The sequence below is a fragment of the Terrapene carolina genome, unplaced genomic scaffold (assembly GCF_002925995.2).
Source record: "Terrapene carolina triunguis isolate 2854851 unplaced genomic scaffold, T_m_triunguis-2.0 Scaffold395, whole genome shotgun sequence".
In the NCBI taxonomy this organism is placed as follows: domain Eukaryota; kingdom Metazoa; phylum Chordata; order Testudines; family Emydidae; genus Terrapene; species Terrapene triunguis.
This window is the reverse complement of record NW_020664746.1, coordinates 2,482,445-2,496,584: the sequence shown is the minus strand read 5'-3', so window position 1 is coordinate 2,496,584 and position 14,140 is coordinate 2,482,445. Positions and strand designations below refer to the sequence as shown.

The 14,140-nt window shown below is 43.0% G+C and overlaps 1 protein-coding gene across 1 annotated transcript in view; it reads right to left on the bottom strand.

Moving 5' to 3' along the window:
• ADRA1B (adrenoceptor alpha 1B) overlaps positions 1-7,829 on the bottom strand; it is a 19,918-nt gene extending 12,089 nt beyond the window's left edge. The window contains exon 1 of the mRNA XM_024211927.2: positions 6,857-7,829. Coding sequence (XP_024067695.2) covers positions 6,857-7,829 — 973 coding nt within the window. The remainder of the gene's footprint in view (positions 1-6,856) is intronic.
• Positions 7,830-14,140: the final 6,311 nt, after the last annotated feature.

The following is a 14,140-nucleotide window of genomic DNA, read 5'->3' as shown; positions in this document are numbered from 1 at the left end:
AAAGAAAGAAAGAAAGAAAGAAAGAAAGAAAGAAAGAAAGAAAGAAAAAGAGGAAGCCAATATCTTAAATAAAATACCACTTGGAATTCTTTGTGCCCCATCTGTAATATTGTAACTATCAGCAGAAATACAGGACATTTCGTGGATAGCACAAATTCTTTCAAGTTCATTCTCCCTTTTATTTACATGCTGTTAAAACAGTCCTTAAAAATGCATAGAGGGAAATTCAAGCAATAACTTTAATGCAAATAGAAATCTGTCAGCCAGATCCTCAGCTGGGGTAAATCAGTGTGCCTGCACTGAAGCCAATGGACCCATGACGATTTCTACCAGCTGGGAATCTGGGCCTTTACGTTTAAGTTGTCTTCCTCTCCTGTTATCAAGACTTTCATTAATGGTATTTTTATATTCTAATATAATGTTCTTAGGGCCTAACCTTTCTCTCATTGAAGCCATTGGGAATTAAATGGGGACAGGAGTCTGATCTTATTATTTTTGGCCAGAATAAAACAGTTTTGCAGCTGGCTAACTGGATAGAATATGGCCAGGGCTTGCTCTTGTTTTGCAAAGGATTAGTTGATTAGGGAAAAGCTAATCTAAGTCTGCAGACATTTCATTTATTACACTTATGCATTTTCAAGTACTGGGCTTGCTTTATAAACAGTTTTTAAAAACTTCTTATTCTTGATGTATGGCCTAAACATTCTTTCTTGGATATCTCTTTGGTAAAGGATAACCCTCTAGCTGGGAGACCTAATAGGAGAGCTATAGAGAGGCTATCTTGGCTTCCATTCTAAATTCTGATATTCACACCTTGATGATCATGGCTTTTTAATTAAGCAGGTTAGTGCACAGGTTTTTAGGCCTCAATCCCAAAGCCATTGAAATAACAAAATATCCCCATAGCATTCAATGGGTTTGGGATCAGGCCGTTTGTTCAGATGGTACTAAACCCTATACTCTTGCCCCTGACCTTCATTTAATAGATCTGTCCATTTTTGCATTAAAAAGTACCTATCCCATACAGCTACTATGGCACTGATCCGGTAGGCACTTGGGCATGTGTATAAATTTACTCACATGAATAATCTCACTGAAGGCAATAGAATGTGAGTAAAGTTACACACGTTCACAACATCTGCAGGATCAGGACATATGCCCATTGCTCTGCTGGGTGTTGATAGCAATGTTCCTCACTAGAAAAATCAATTCCTTCCTCTGTTTAAGTTTAATAGCTGCCCAATGGCTAAATCACCATATTTCTCCTTTGAATCTTCTGGCTCAATAAAGTATGAGCCTTCCCAACAACAGAGAAATATATTGCCCTAGAAAATAAGAAGATATCCATATTACCTCCCTTCTTGAGATTCGTTATCGTTTTTACTGAGGCCAGTTGGTATCACCAGAAATCAGAGCCTCTCTTGTCCTGCGATGTCTGTTTAGAATTTGTAGTGTTTAGTGCTGATGTTTATCTTTAGGTGACTAGTTACTGTCAATACTTTTCTTTGTATTCAAACTGTTTTTGTATTTTACTTGCATATTTACTTCAGTGTGATGATGTGTTTTAACATTTGCCTGTTTGCCACCTAAAGCCCCAAATATAAGTTAGTAAATAAAAGAAGCATCCAATCTCTGGATGTTCATACAATTTCAGGTGTTCTGACAAACAGCTTTGCTTTGAAAATAAAACATTACAAGCAAAGTAACTAATTGCTTTGGATATTTTGGATGAAATTCACCACTGTGCAGAAGGATCTGAATAGGGCTTAAGTGGAACTTGAGTGGCGCGTAGGCCTTGTGCTGCAATGAATCATTTTGAGAAGGGTAAGTACTCCATACATGGCAATGTGTGCTGGGCCTCTGCAGTAACTGTCCATCATGATCTTTGGCCTCATGTGCATTGGTCAGAAAATAGACTGAACTGTTTTGTCCTACAATTTGACCTAAAACCTTTGATAAAATATGATTTCCATGGAAAGATGTGAGACCTGATCCTCAATTCCTGGTGCACCGGGAATGCAGAATCAGGCCCCAAATAACACAAACTTACATTGTAACTTTGTACTTATTGGTTGCTTGTAGGACCCCTAATATTATTACTTATTTTATTGTTCGATTTAAAAAGCCTACTAAAAAAAGGCTTTTTTGAAAGTAACATTATTGCTGTTTTCTTTTACATATCTGGTCTCTCATGCTGTGGCCACTGATGTCAGTGGGAATTTTGCATCTCATTTCAGTGGTTGCAGAATCCGAGTTTATTTAGGCCTGCAATGGGTAGACTCCTTGTACCTGTCTGGAGCCCCAGTGAAGTCAAGTTGCAGGACTTGTGTCTTACATGTTAATAATTTTTAGTGCTGGTGGTGGCTTTTTTCCTTGCAACATATGTTATGTCGTGTATAAGCTTTACGTCTGGGCTTTTCAAAGGAGCCTGCAGGTGCTGGGTGCCAAACGCGTATTGGTCAAATTGTGAGTTGGACGCCTAATTCATTTACACTTCTTTGGAAAGCTCTGCCTAATAATTCACCTCATAGAAATAGCATTGACTTGCAACTTGTAGCCCTGCTGTACCATATAGAGCCTTTTCACCCTGGATGCATTTCTTTTTATACATGTAATGGCTCAAAATTGGTTCCACCTTATGTATAAGAGGGTCTGGATCACCAATGGTTTCAGACTTCTTTTCCCACTACTCTAGCTAAAAGTTGTCTATTTTTATTTGACATTTTTCAACAGTGAGTGTTCAATATGTTCCTGATGCCTTTGAATATTTTTGGGTGAAAAAAAGAAATATTTATTTTGAAATAACCAAGATATTTACATTTTGAAATTATGTTGCTGAGTTTCTGGAGCTACCAATTGCCTTGACAGCATATATGCCTTAATTTTATTTATTATACTGCATCACACATCATTTTGAATAGCAGGATAGCTGGCTATATAAACTGAGTGTTTATAAACATGCACAAGAGGGATATAATGTAGGCCTTATTTACATGAAAGAACAGCTGGTACCTCATGGGGAAAAAAAACTTTGCACAGTATTCTGTTTGGAAACAATTCTGGTGCGTGCATCATCCTATGCTTAGTGCTGGAAGCAGCATGGTCCAGTGGTTAGAGCTAGGTGTGGGCGTCAAGCAATCAGGGTTCTATAGTGACTGGTTGTATGATATGTAACAAATCACAACCTCTGTGCCTTAATTACTCTGTTTGTAGAATCAGCACAGTACTTTTTCACCTTTGTAAAGTGCTTTGAAGTCTTTGGTTGAAAAGCACTCTGTAAATGCGAAATATTATTTCTCTTCCTTTATTCTTTATTACAAGGAGCACATTTATTAAAACAAAATCTTTGTTTCTCAAGAATTCATCTGATCCTGCTGCGTATTCCCACCCCCGGTGCGCCAATGTTATAATCCTTTGTTTGGGACAGCAAAACAGGTAGCTGTGGAAATTATTGCAATGTCACAACCAAAGGATTAGAACTTTAGCTGGGGAACAAGCAGCAGGAGCGGAGGAACTTTTGAGAAAAAGAGCTTATTTACATACAAGCAGAATCATTTGTCAAGGCAATGTTTTTCAGTGTCCCAGGATTCAAGCATAACTGTACTGTTGTAAAGTGTTTCAAGATGCATTGGGTCAGATTCTGATCAGTTGTCATAGAATATCAGGTTTGGAAGGGACCTCAGGAGGTCATCTAGTCCAACCCCCTCCTCAAAGCAGTACCAATCCCCTGACAGATTTTTGCCCCAGATCCCTAAATGGTCTCCTCAAGGATTGAACTCACAACCCTGGGTTTAGCAGGCCAATGCTCAAACCACTGAGCTATCCCTCCCCCCAGTCTTACATGTAGTCTTACATGACTGCAAATCCAGAATTGCTCTATTTTACATCCATGTATAATGTGGGGTCATGTCATCACTGAATGAATCAGGAGGGGAAAGCCGGATGATTGCAAAGGAGTGTGCATGTAGCTATGACTAGAAATAACGGGTTGGACTTCGGAAAGGGAAAATGTAGGCTGAACTATAAAGAGAAACTTGCAGGGAAGTAGAAGAAGCTGCTTTAAAAACTAGTTTGGACCCAACAGCAGAAAACGTACCATAGATAACAATCCTGTATTGATCTTATGTTCTTATGGGATGTGGCCGACATAACAGGCCCTTTTCACCTTTAACTTCTATGCATTTTCAAAGCACTGCAGAGGTGAATCTAAATGGCCATCCATCAATGTGGAACAACTATGTATTGTCAAACAAATAGGATTGTGACATCTCTGAATGAATTAAGGAAGAAGATCAGGTGAATTACGACCTGATACACCTTCTGTTTCTGGTGATTAGAAACAATTGAAAAAGTAATAAGAGGAAAAGTACACAGCAGTTAAATAGGCTTGGCTAACTTTTTTCTGGGGATCAGCGCATTGAACAAGGATTTGGGCTCCTGGAGTGGGCTGGCAGAGAGATGAGGTTGCAGACACAGACGACTGGATTGCTATTCTAATGTACTGATGAGTATGTATACCCTGTAACAGGAATGGATACTGACAACAAAAAAACATCTCATAACTGATCTAAGTAGCAGCACTTTCAGTATCCCAATCCGTTGAGGTGCTCTCAACTCCTCATTTTGTTCAATGGGAGTTGTGGAAGCTTAGCACCTTGCAGGGTCAGGCCTTAGAGCCCAGGTGCCAGAACAGCTGTTTTCAGCCAGATAGCTTCTCCTCAGCCCCTGCTTTCATCTCTGAATCTTTGTGTCTCCAAACACAGTGTTGAGACTTTTTGATCAGTCACTCCACTTGCAACATCTTGGGCTCATGGTTGAGACAACAGGTGAATTGATGTTTTAAATTCCTCACTCAAGTGTCTTAAGCAATAATTCATTAGCCATCCCACGGGTGAGCAGGGAGCCTGCAGCGGCTTTTAACCTTTCTCAAGGCAAAATGAAGACATGTCAAAATATGACCTCTCTTGACTCCATATCTATACTACTCTTGTTACTATGATTTTGGGGTAGGTCCTCAGCTAGTGAAAATCAGCAAGTGAAGCTACTGACTTAAAAGGCTACACTTATGCCAGTTGAGGATAGGCTGACCAGATAGCAAGTGTAAAAAATCGGGACGGGGTGGGGGGTAATAGGAGCCTATATAAGAAAAAGCCCCAAATATCGGGACTGTCCCTATAAAATCGAGACATCTGGTCACCCTAGTTGAGGATCTGGCCCTTTACATTTAAGTATGCCAGGATATAGCAGTGATTTTTTGTAAGGTTCCTACAGCAATCTAAGCACAAAGGGACTGAGCTAATTTACTTTATCAGAGGGTCCTGAACCACTGGATTCTACTGCCTGAGTTTGGAGATTCTTTATATCTAGACTGTAATGTTGTACTTTGTAAACATGCTTTGCACAACACATCTACCCTGTATGGATGACATACGTATTTTCCCAATGATCTGTAGCATTATCCAGTATGGTGGAACTTTCTCTGACAGAGGACAGTGTTTGACATCAGGGGTCTGAGGTCAGGAGACCTTAACTCAGAATTTCCCTGCCCTTGTGAGTTTGTCACACCGGTAACCTTATGTCTATGTAGGTGTTTATATGATTAATTTTAGACACATCGAGACAGATCTTCCCAATTTTCACCAGCTGAGAATCTAGCACAGAGAATAGCACACCCATAGTTTGATCCAGTAAAAATGATAAACTTAAAACTTTTAACCAGGATCCCTAGATCTTTGACGCAGTTTAGAGACAATTTGTTCAGCAGGAGTCAGGGGACCATAGGTGAAATGTATAAATAAATTCTTTAGCTTACCACAATGACTGGATTAGAAATATTTTGTTTTACAGTGACTAAGTAAATATGAGACACAGAACACCGAGAAGGTTATTTTCCACCTTCTTTCATAGTTAGCCAGTAGGATCATTTGCTTTGCGTAACAGCTGATTTTGGACAGAGATTTTTAGAGAAGAAGTTTTAAGAATTCTGTGCTAACAGGTTGTGAGATGTTGTGCTGTGATGCTGATTCAAGGTGGTGAATAATATTACGGACAAAAAGGGAGAATGTCGAAAGGATTTCAGGAAGGCAGCCCTGTGTAAGGTTATGTAGGATGCTTTGGTAACATTTTCAGTTAAATGTACATAGTTTTAGAGCATTTAAAAATAAAAGAATTGATTGCTAAAAGTTCCAGCTGCAGCCTCTTCAAGGGCCTGATCCAAAAGCCCTTTGAAATCAATGGGAGACTTTCCCTTGGCTTTGGATCAGACCCCAAAAGAAGAGACGCAGTCAAGTCACAGTGTATGGATCCAGATCTAGATTCTGAATGCCCCATAGTTCAGAGGTGTTTGGATCCAGAGCTTTGGATCAGGCCATTTCTACTAAAAATGTTACAACCTAGTCTGTATTATTAACAGCTGACAGTATAACATGTTAAAAAGCTTTGTATGACATCTGAATGGGCTGCCTGCATCTGTTCAATTCATGACTTTTGCTATTCAGCAAGCTACAAAAATGTCCATAAACCATTTTAAAATAAAACACTTATAAATGGAACCTTAATATAAAGTGTTAAGAAAAAATATGTGAAGGTTTTATCCATGTGCCATCTGTCTACCTGACAACTGAGCTGATTTCTTGCAGGCTGCAAGACACTGCAAAGTTTTTGCATGACTTTCAGCAAGAACAGTGTCAGAGGGAAATTATGATGTAGTTCTATCTATCTATCTATCTATCTATCTATCTATCTATCTGCAGTTCTAATGCATCTGTCTTTATGGCATCTAGACACCATTCAGCTGATTTTTATCTAACATTTCTGTAATAAACAATTGACCCTCATCCCTTGATCCCCAACTTACCTAGAGGCAGAGCTATGAAGAAAGGTAGCCAGCACAAAATAAACATGCCAACTACAATTCCCAAGGTCTTGGCTGCCTTCTTTTCTCGAGAGAATTTAAAAAGTTTGAAAGCGATGGAGTTTCGGGGGTGGTGCCCCTTGCTCTTGCTGCTGTTGAAAGTGTCCTCGTGAATGTTCCGGGAGTGAATCCTTAAGGTCAGCTCCTTGGAATCACACATTTCTTTCATGACCCCAGCTTCCAGGTTTTTAGTTGTCCTTTTGGCCACTATGTAGACTCTACAGTACATCACCAGTATGACAATCAAAGGAATGTAAAATGACCCCAAAGAAGAAAACAAGGCATAGAAAGGTTCTTCAGTGATGCGGCACTCTTTATCATCCTTGGGTGCTGGTTCCTTCCATCCCAGAAGAGGTCCAATGGAGATTACCGTGGAGAGGACCCAGACACTTAGGAGGGCAAGAATTGCTTTCCTCCTAGTTACCAAAGTCGGATACTGAAGTGAATAACTCACCCCTATATATCTATCTATAGAAATTGCACACAGGCTTAAGATAGAAGCAGTACAGCACATCACATCAACCGCTGCCCAGATATCACAAAATATCCTCCCTAAAGCCCAATAGCCAAGAATTTCTAGTGTAGCAGAAAACGGAAGGACAGTAAAACTCAGCAACAAGTCTGCTATTGCGAGGTTAACTATGAAGTAGTTCGTAGGGATTCTTAAATGCCTATTGCAAGCTACCGAGAGAATTACCAAGATGTTACCTACTATAGCAAAAAGTATGAAGGCACCTAGGACAAGCCCCACAATTATAGCCCTAGTGATATCCAAGGCAGGTAAATTCAGATTGCTTGCTGACTGATTAGAGTTGTTTTCAGTGAGACTCCCATTACTTAGTACAGAGTAGTCCAAATATCCAGGTAATGATGAATTATAGTTATCATCAAGGTAGGTATTCATCTTAAAAATCATGCTCCATAGCAAGTTGTAATTGGATCCTCTGGACAATGCACAAAAGTGCTTCAGGTCTGTTGAAAGTTATCTCTCCACCGCAGAACTTGCTGCAAGGCAAAGCCCAGTTTCAGCGTGAGAACTCATCGTCGCTGTAGGTTACGAGCCACCAGCATGCAGAGTTTGCACAGCATGAAATCCTCTGAAGCTTGTCAAAAAGTAATAGGATGCTCAACTTGGTTAATTTTCCATGTCAATTCATTTAAACAGAAATTAGCAGATGGAACTCTTGGACTGAGTCTTAGAGTAGCTGTTTGGATCATGAGGTCTCTGAAACAAAAGGCTGGTTTACTATCCTCTCTTGTGCATTTGTGGCTTTGTTGGAAGGATGCCCCTGCCTAGCTGTTATGACATGCGTCTCCAAGAAGCGTTTGTAAGCATTTAGGCAGCTCTGCATGGAGTGCCTGCCTTTGCTTACACTGGCTGCTCTAATGACATCACTGGAGCCCTGACACATAACAGCACTAGAGGGCAATGCAGTTTAAGTTAAAACTTCCACATCCAAGCTTCAAAACTAAACAAATGGAATATATCAATCTTAATTAAAGCATTTGCCACATAGAAATCTGGATTGGAAACCTTAAAAAAATAGTTTCATTATCTGAGAAAAATATACTCAGTGGGATATGGAGAAAAAGCAACTGCAGTACAAAATGATATAGCACCCTAGGACTTTCACTCACTAAATAAATATCTTGTAGTTTATTTTGTAATCAAAATGAATCATGTGCTATTTGACAGATCTAATGATCCCCTACCTTGTAACGATGAACATATAGAGTTGGGAAATGCAGCATTTATGGTTTTTATGGTCAAATATAGATAGACTTAGTATTCAAAAGTGACACAGAATTGTGCATGAGCTAGTTTCATTTCAAAGGCTGTTTTCTCCTGTAAATTAGGAAAAAAGTGCCAGATGATGAAACTCAAAATCTGTGGCAAGATCTTTGATGATGATTCTGTATTGTATTATTCTGGATCCCTCTCTCTTTAGACCCCAGTTTTGCAAGCTGCTGAGTGCCCTCAACTCCATTTGAAGTTAATGGGGATTGAAGGTCCTCAGTACTTCTTAGCAAGCATTCAATATGCTTAAATACCTTGCTGCATCTGTGCCTTAGGGCACGTCTTCACTACCCGCCGGATTGGCGGGTAGCAATCGATCTATTGGGGATCGACTTATCGCGTCTAGTGAAGACGCGATAAAATCGATCCCCGATGGCTCTGCCGTCAACTCCGGAAATCCACCGTGGCAAGAGGCGGAAGCGGAGTCGACGGCGGCGCGGCAGCGGTCGATTCGCCGCCGTCCTCACAGCCAGGTAAGTCGACCTAAAATACGCAACTTCAGCTACGCCAGGGGTCAGCAACGTTCGGCACGCGGCTCGCCAGGGTAAGCACCCTGGTAGGCTGGGCCAGTTTTATTTACCTGCTGACGCGGCAGGTTCGGCCGATCGCGGCCCCCACTGGCCAATGGGGGCAGCGAGAAGCCGCGGCCAGCACATCGCTCGCCCGCGCCGCTTCTCACCGCCCCCATTGGCCCGGGACGGCGAACCGCGGCCAGTGGGGGCTGCGATCGGCCGAACCTGCCACGTCAGCAGGTAAATAAAACTGGCCCGGCCTGCCAGGGTGCTTACCCTGGCGAGCCGTGTGCCAACGTTGCCGACCCCTGAGCTACGCTATTCACGTAGCTGAAGTTGCGTATCTTAGGTCAACCCCCCCTCCTCCCCCGTAGTGTAGACCTAGCCTGAGACTGTGAGGTCTTTAGGACAGGGACTTGTTATTTTTTAGCCACAATGGAGTGCAGTGTATGCTTACAATACCACATAAACAAGAATTTGAATAATAAGTGATTTGTGCTAAGCTGTGGAACTAGCATTTACCCCTAGCATTGCAATGGTGGTAAGATCTTTATTCTGAAAACTGTCACCGCCTAATTTTGTGTAGTCTTGGATCACCAGATGCAGGAAAGTCCTGCAGCTTCACAGCCTAATACCATTAAAAAGTAAAAGCAAAACATCAGCTAAGCATAAAGCTGCCAAAATACTGTTCTCTACTTTCTATCATTATATTATATCCTACAGCTGTTGTCTGAAGAACTCTGAGTAACCATATATTGGTTTTTCTGTTACAAAATGTACCATGTTTAAAATAAAAGGTTTATTTTCAATAAGGCGACAGTGAATGAACTGGGACGTTGTTTTGAAAGACATATTTTGTACACAAAAACTCTGCTTGAATTTTATTTCAGAAAGCGTATGACATGTTTGCATTGCACTTAATAATGGCAGTGACAATGAGAAATAACTTGTGTTTAAAAGCTTTTCTTTGAAGCACCTACAATAACACAGTGAAAACATGTCAAGAGACCACTGGAGTGATAAAAAAAACATTCAATTACTTTATGAATATCTGTTTTCCTGGTTAGACTGAAATATTTTAAGTTCAGCCACCTTGGGACACCAGGGACTTAGGCTCAGCATTGCAAAGCCTAACTGTAAGTGCCTTTCCACCTAGCTCTGAACCGGGCGCTCAAGATCCCTATACAATGCCTGGGGAGAGTTAGGTGGCTAAGGCCTGGTCTACGCCGGGGGTGTGTGTGTGTGTGTTTGATCTAAGTTACACAACTTCAACTACGTGAATAATGTAGCTGAAGTCGATGTACTTAGATCTACTTACTGTGGTGTCTTCACTGTGGTAAGTCGATGGCTGACACTCTCCCGTCAATTCTGCCTGAGCCTCTCGCCTTGGTGGAGTACCGGAGTTGACGGGAGAGCGCTCAGCAGTCGATTTATCGCGTCTAGACTAGACGCGATCAATCGACCCCCACTGGATCCATCGCTGCCCGTCGATCCAGCAGGTAATGTAGACAAGCCCTAAGAATGGGATCCACAAAAGCCAGGATGCTGAACAGGGCGCCACCAAAGTTAGCCAATAGGAAATGTCAAGGAGAGAAGTGTGACATAGGCTCCACCCTTCTCAGGGACTTAGATCCCTAACTCCGGGTTGAAGGGAAGCACTATTGCCACTTGGGATTCCCAGCCATGACTGCTCTCCTGGAGTTAGGCACCTAAGCCAAGTCAGTCCTTTCTTGCAAAAAAACAAAGAGGAGGTGGTGCGTCCTCTGTACCCACTATCCACCAGGGGTTAGAGCACTCACTGAGGGTGTGGGTGACCCAGGTTCATACCCCCCTTCCGGCCATGAGCAGGAACTTGAACCCAGGTCTCCCACTAGAGTACCCTAAATCCCTGAGCTACTGAAGCTGTTCTACTTTGTATAAAGCACATACATATTCATTGGAGCAGGGACTGGAACCTGATTCTCCCACATCCCAGGGGAGTGCCCTCCACGGAGCTAGAGAGTCACTCTCACTGGGCTATAGAGTCATTCGGTCTCCAGCTATATTTTGTGCAGGGCCTGATCCTGTGCCCGTAGGTGAGATAGACTGGGGGAACACCTACCATGAGCTTCCTGCTGGGGCTTAGGCATGAGCTAGGCACCGGCATCAGGACTTAGTTATGTGCATGCCCACTGGGGAAAATGGAGGTGCCTAGGGGACTTTACCAGTGGAAATGCAGATGCCTAGAGAACGTAAGTGTCTACAGGGGCTGAGTGGGGACTTTGGGAGTGGCAGTTAGCTGCATAAATCCCTTTGTGGACCTAACCTCTTGCCTCTGCCCTTTCTTGATAGTAAGGAGATGTCTGGGCCATAAAAGCAGGATTTGTAGCTTTTGCTGCTGGGCAGACTTATATTTTTCATTTATTCCTCACATTTTGCTCTATTTCACTGGAATCCCATATCATTCCTCTCAAGTTTATTTGTGATTTGTGATTCTGTTTCCCATCATTTGTCTTGTCCATTCAGATTATAAGCTCTTCAGGGCAGGGACTTTCTCGTACAGTGTGTGTAAACAGTGTATAGTATCATGGGGCATCACTCTCAATTATTCATCAACAATAATAATGAAATTGGCATGCAAACAGTAAAAATCAGTGTAAAATGAAGAGAGATTAAACCAACAATGCTAGTAAGGGAGTGAGTTTGTTCTAGTGGTTAGAGCAGAAGACAGGACTATTTTACTCTATGTTCTGTCACAGAGTTACTGTATAGCTTTGGGTGAGTCACTTTACCTATCCTTGTCTCAGTTTATTCATCTGTGTAATAATATTTACCTACCTCAGTAACTTGTGAGGCGTAACTGATTAATGTTTTCAAATTGCTTTGAGATCTTCAAAGACAGGTTCTTTAATAAAGCATTGTTAGTGGAGAATGTGCACAGACATGGTTATGAACATTAACTCTTTACCATCCTTTGCATGGATAAGAGGAACAGGTACATTTAGGAAACAGGCTTCTCTTTCCATCATGGTTAAGATAGAGTTTTATGTTACTGCAACTGAAGACAGAGAAGGTCAGAGAAACATAGATCCTATTGATTGCAAAGTTGCTTTTATCCTGTAATTCAGATATGTCATGTTCCCTGAAAAAAAGATTTCTAGAGTTTGGAGTTCCTATTCAAAGCTGTAGGACAAATTGCTGTTCCTCTTAGCCTTTCAAAATGAGTGTGCTATGGTCAAATTGCCAAAGCAACGAGAGACTGAATATAGAACACTTATTTGTGGAAACAAGGAGTACATCTTTAAAGGGACTCCGACTAGTTTGAAACTTGAAATGTGCTGAACTCTTTAAAATATATTTTACCTTATCAGATCCAGGATGCAAAAAGATTCTCATCAGGGCCTAGCTTTGGAATTAGTTGAGTTGCTTTTTAAAAAAGTTTTTCAAAGTGCTTTTTAAAATGTATCAGTCTTTTGTTCATTTTGGGCCAGATTTTTAAAGGTATTTTAGTGCCCTAATATAGTTTCTATAACTCTGGAATAGGCTTGCAAAGGAGGTTGTGGAATCCCCGTCACTGGAAGTTTTAAAGAACAGTTGGACAAACACCTGCCAGGGATGATCTAGGTTTACTTGGCCCTGCCTCACTGAAGAGGGCTGGACTTGACGTTTTGAGGTCCCTTCCAGCTTTACATTTCTATGATTCTAAAGATGCAGATAGGCACCTAGTGGGATTGTCAAGAACACCTACACCATTTATCTCTCCTGGGAGCAGTGGTGGAAGTATGGCGGTACGGTCAGGTACACTGTACCAGGAAGCTATTTATAGCCGGTACGGCGTACTGGAAAGACACAGGAGGAGCAGAATGTGGGGCTTCCACGCAGCTGCATGCCTGCGTCTCCTGCCCGGGGTCTGTCCCAGAACTGCAGCGGCGAAAGGCGCAAAACCCCATGCTGGCAGTTCCTCCGGTACGGCTGTACTGCCCCCAGCCCTGTCCTCCAGCGGGACTGCTGTACAGACCCCAGACAGGACTCAGGAAACACAGCTATGGGAAGGACTGGGGGCGGGGCTTGGGTCAGTACAACCACGCCAGAGGGGCTGCTGGTGTGGGGCTCGGTTGCTAGCGTGTCTGAAAAAAATATTCTCTGCTGTTAGAGGGAGCTGGCTTGAAGTTCTTCTGCTGGCAATTCCCAAAGCAGGTGCTACTGTGAACTGTCTATTGTTCCAGAGAGCAAGCCCTCCTCTTCTCTTAACAGCCCATACAGCAGCTGTGCCATGTCCACCCACTGGGCCTGCTTCCCGCCCCCCAGGTAACATGGGATGGATCATGGGGAGGGGAGAGGGAGAACACGGGACCCCGGGCTGGGGGCGGGGTGGGGTCACGTGAGGAGTCACGTGAGGGGTCACATGGGAAAGTCACGTGACCCCCCCCCCCTTTAGCTAGTGCAGTATACCGGTAAGAAATGAATTCTTCTTGCACCACTGCATGGGGGTTAGCACCTGGTGGGATTTTCAAAAGAACACCTGGTCAAAAAGGCACCCTGGCAGCTCCAGTCAGGCCGTTAAAAGTCCAATCAGTGGCACAGCATGGCTGGCAGGCTCCGTGCCTGGCTCTGCGTGGCTCCCGGAAGTGACTGGTATATTCCTGGGATCCCTAGACACAGGGGTGGCCAGAGAGGCTCCGTGCGCTGCCCCTGCCCTGAGTGCTGGCTCTGCAGCTTCCATTGGCCAGGAACCATGGCCAATGGGAGCTGCAAGGGCGGTGCCTATGAGTGGGGGCAGCGCCCAGAGCCGCCTAGTCACGCCTCTGCCTAGGAGTCGCAGGGACATACCGGCCCCTCCTGGGAAGCTGCCTGAGGTAAGCGCCGCCCAGAGCCCACAACCCAAATGCCTGCCTTAGCCTGGAGCCCCCTCCCACACTCAAACTCCCTCCCAGAGCC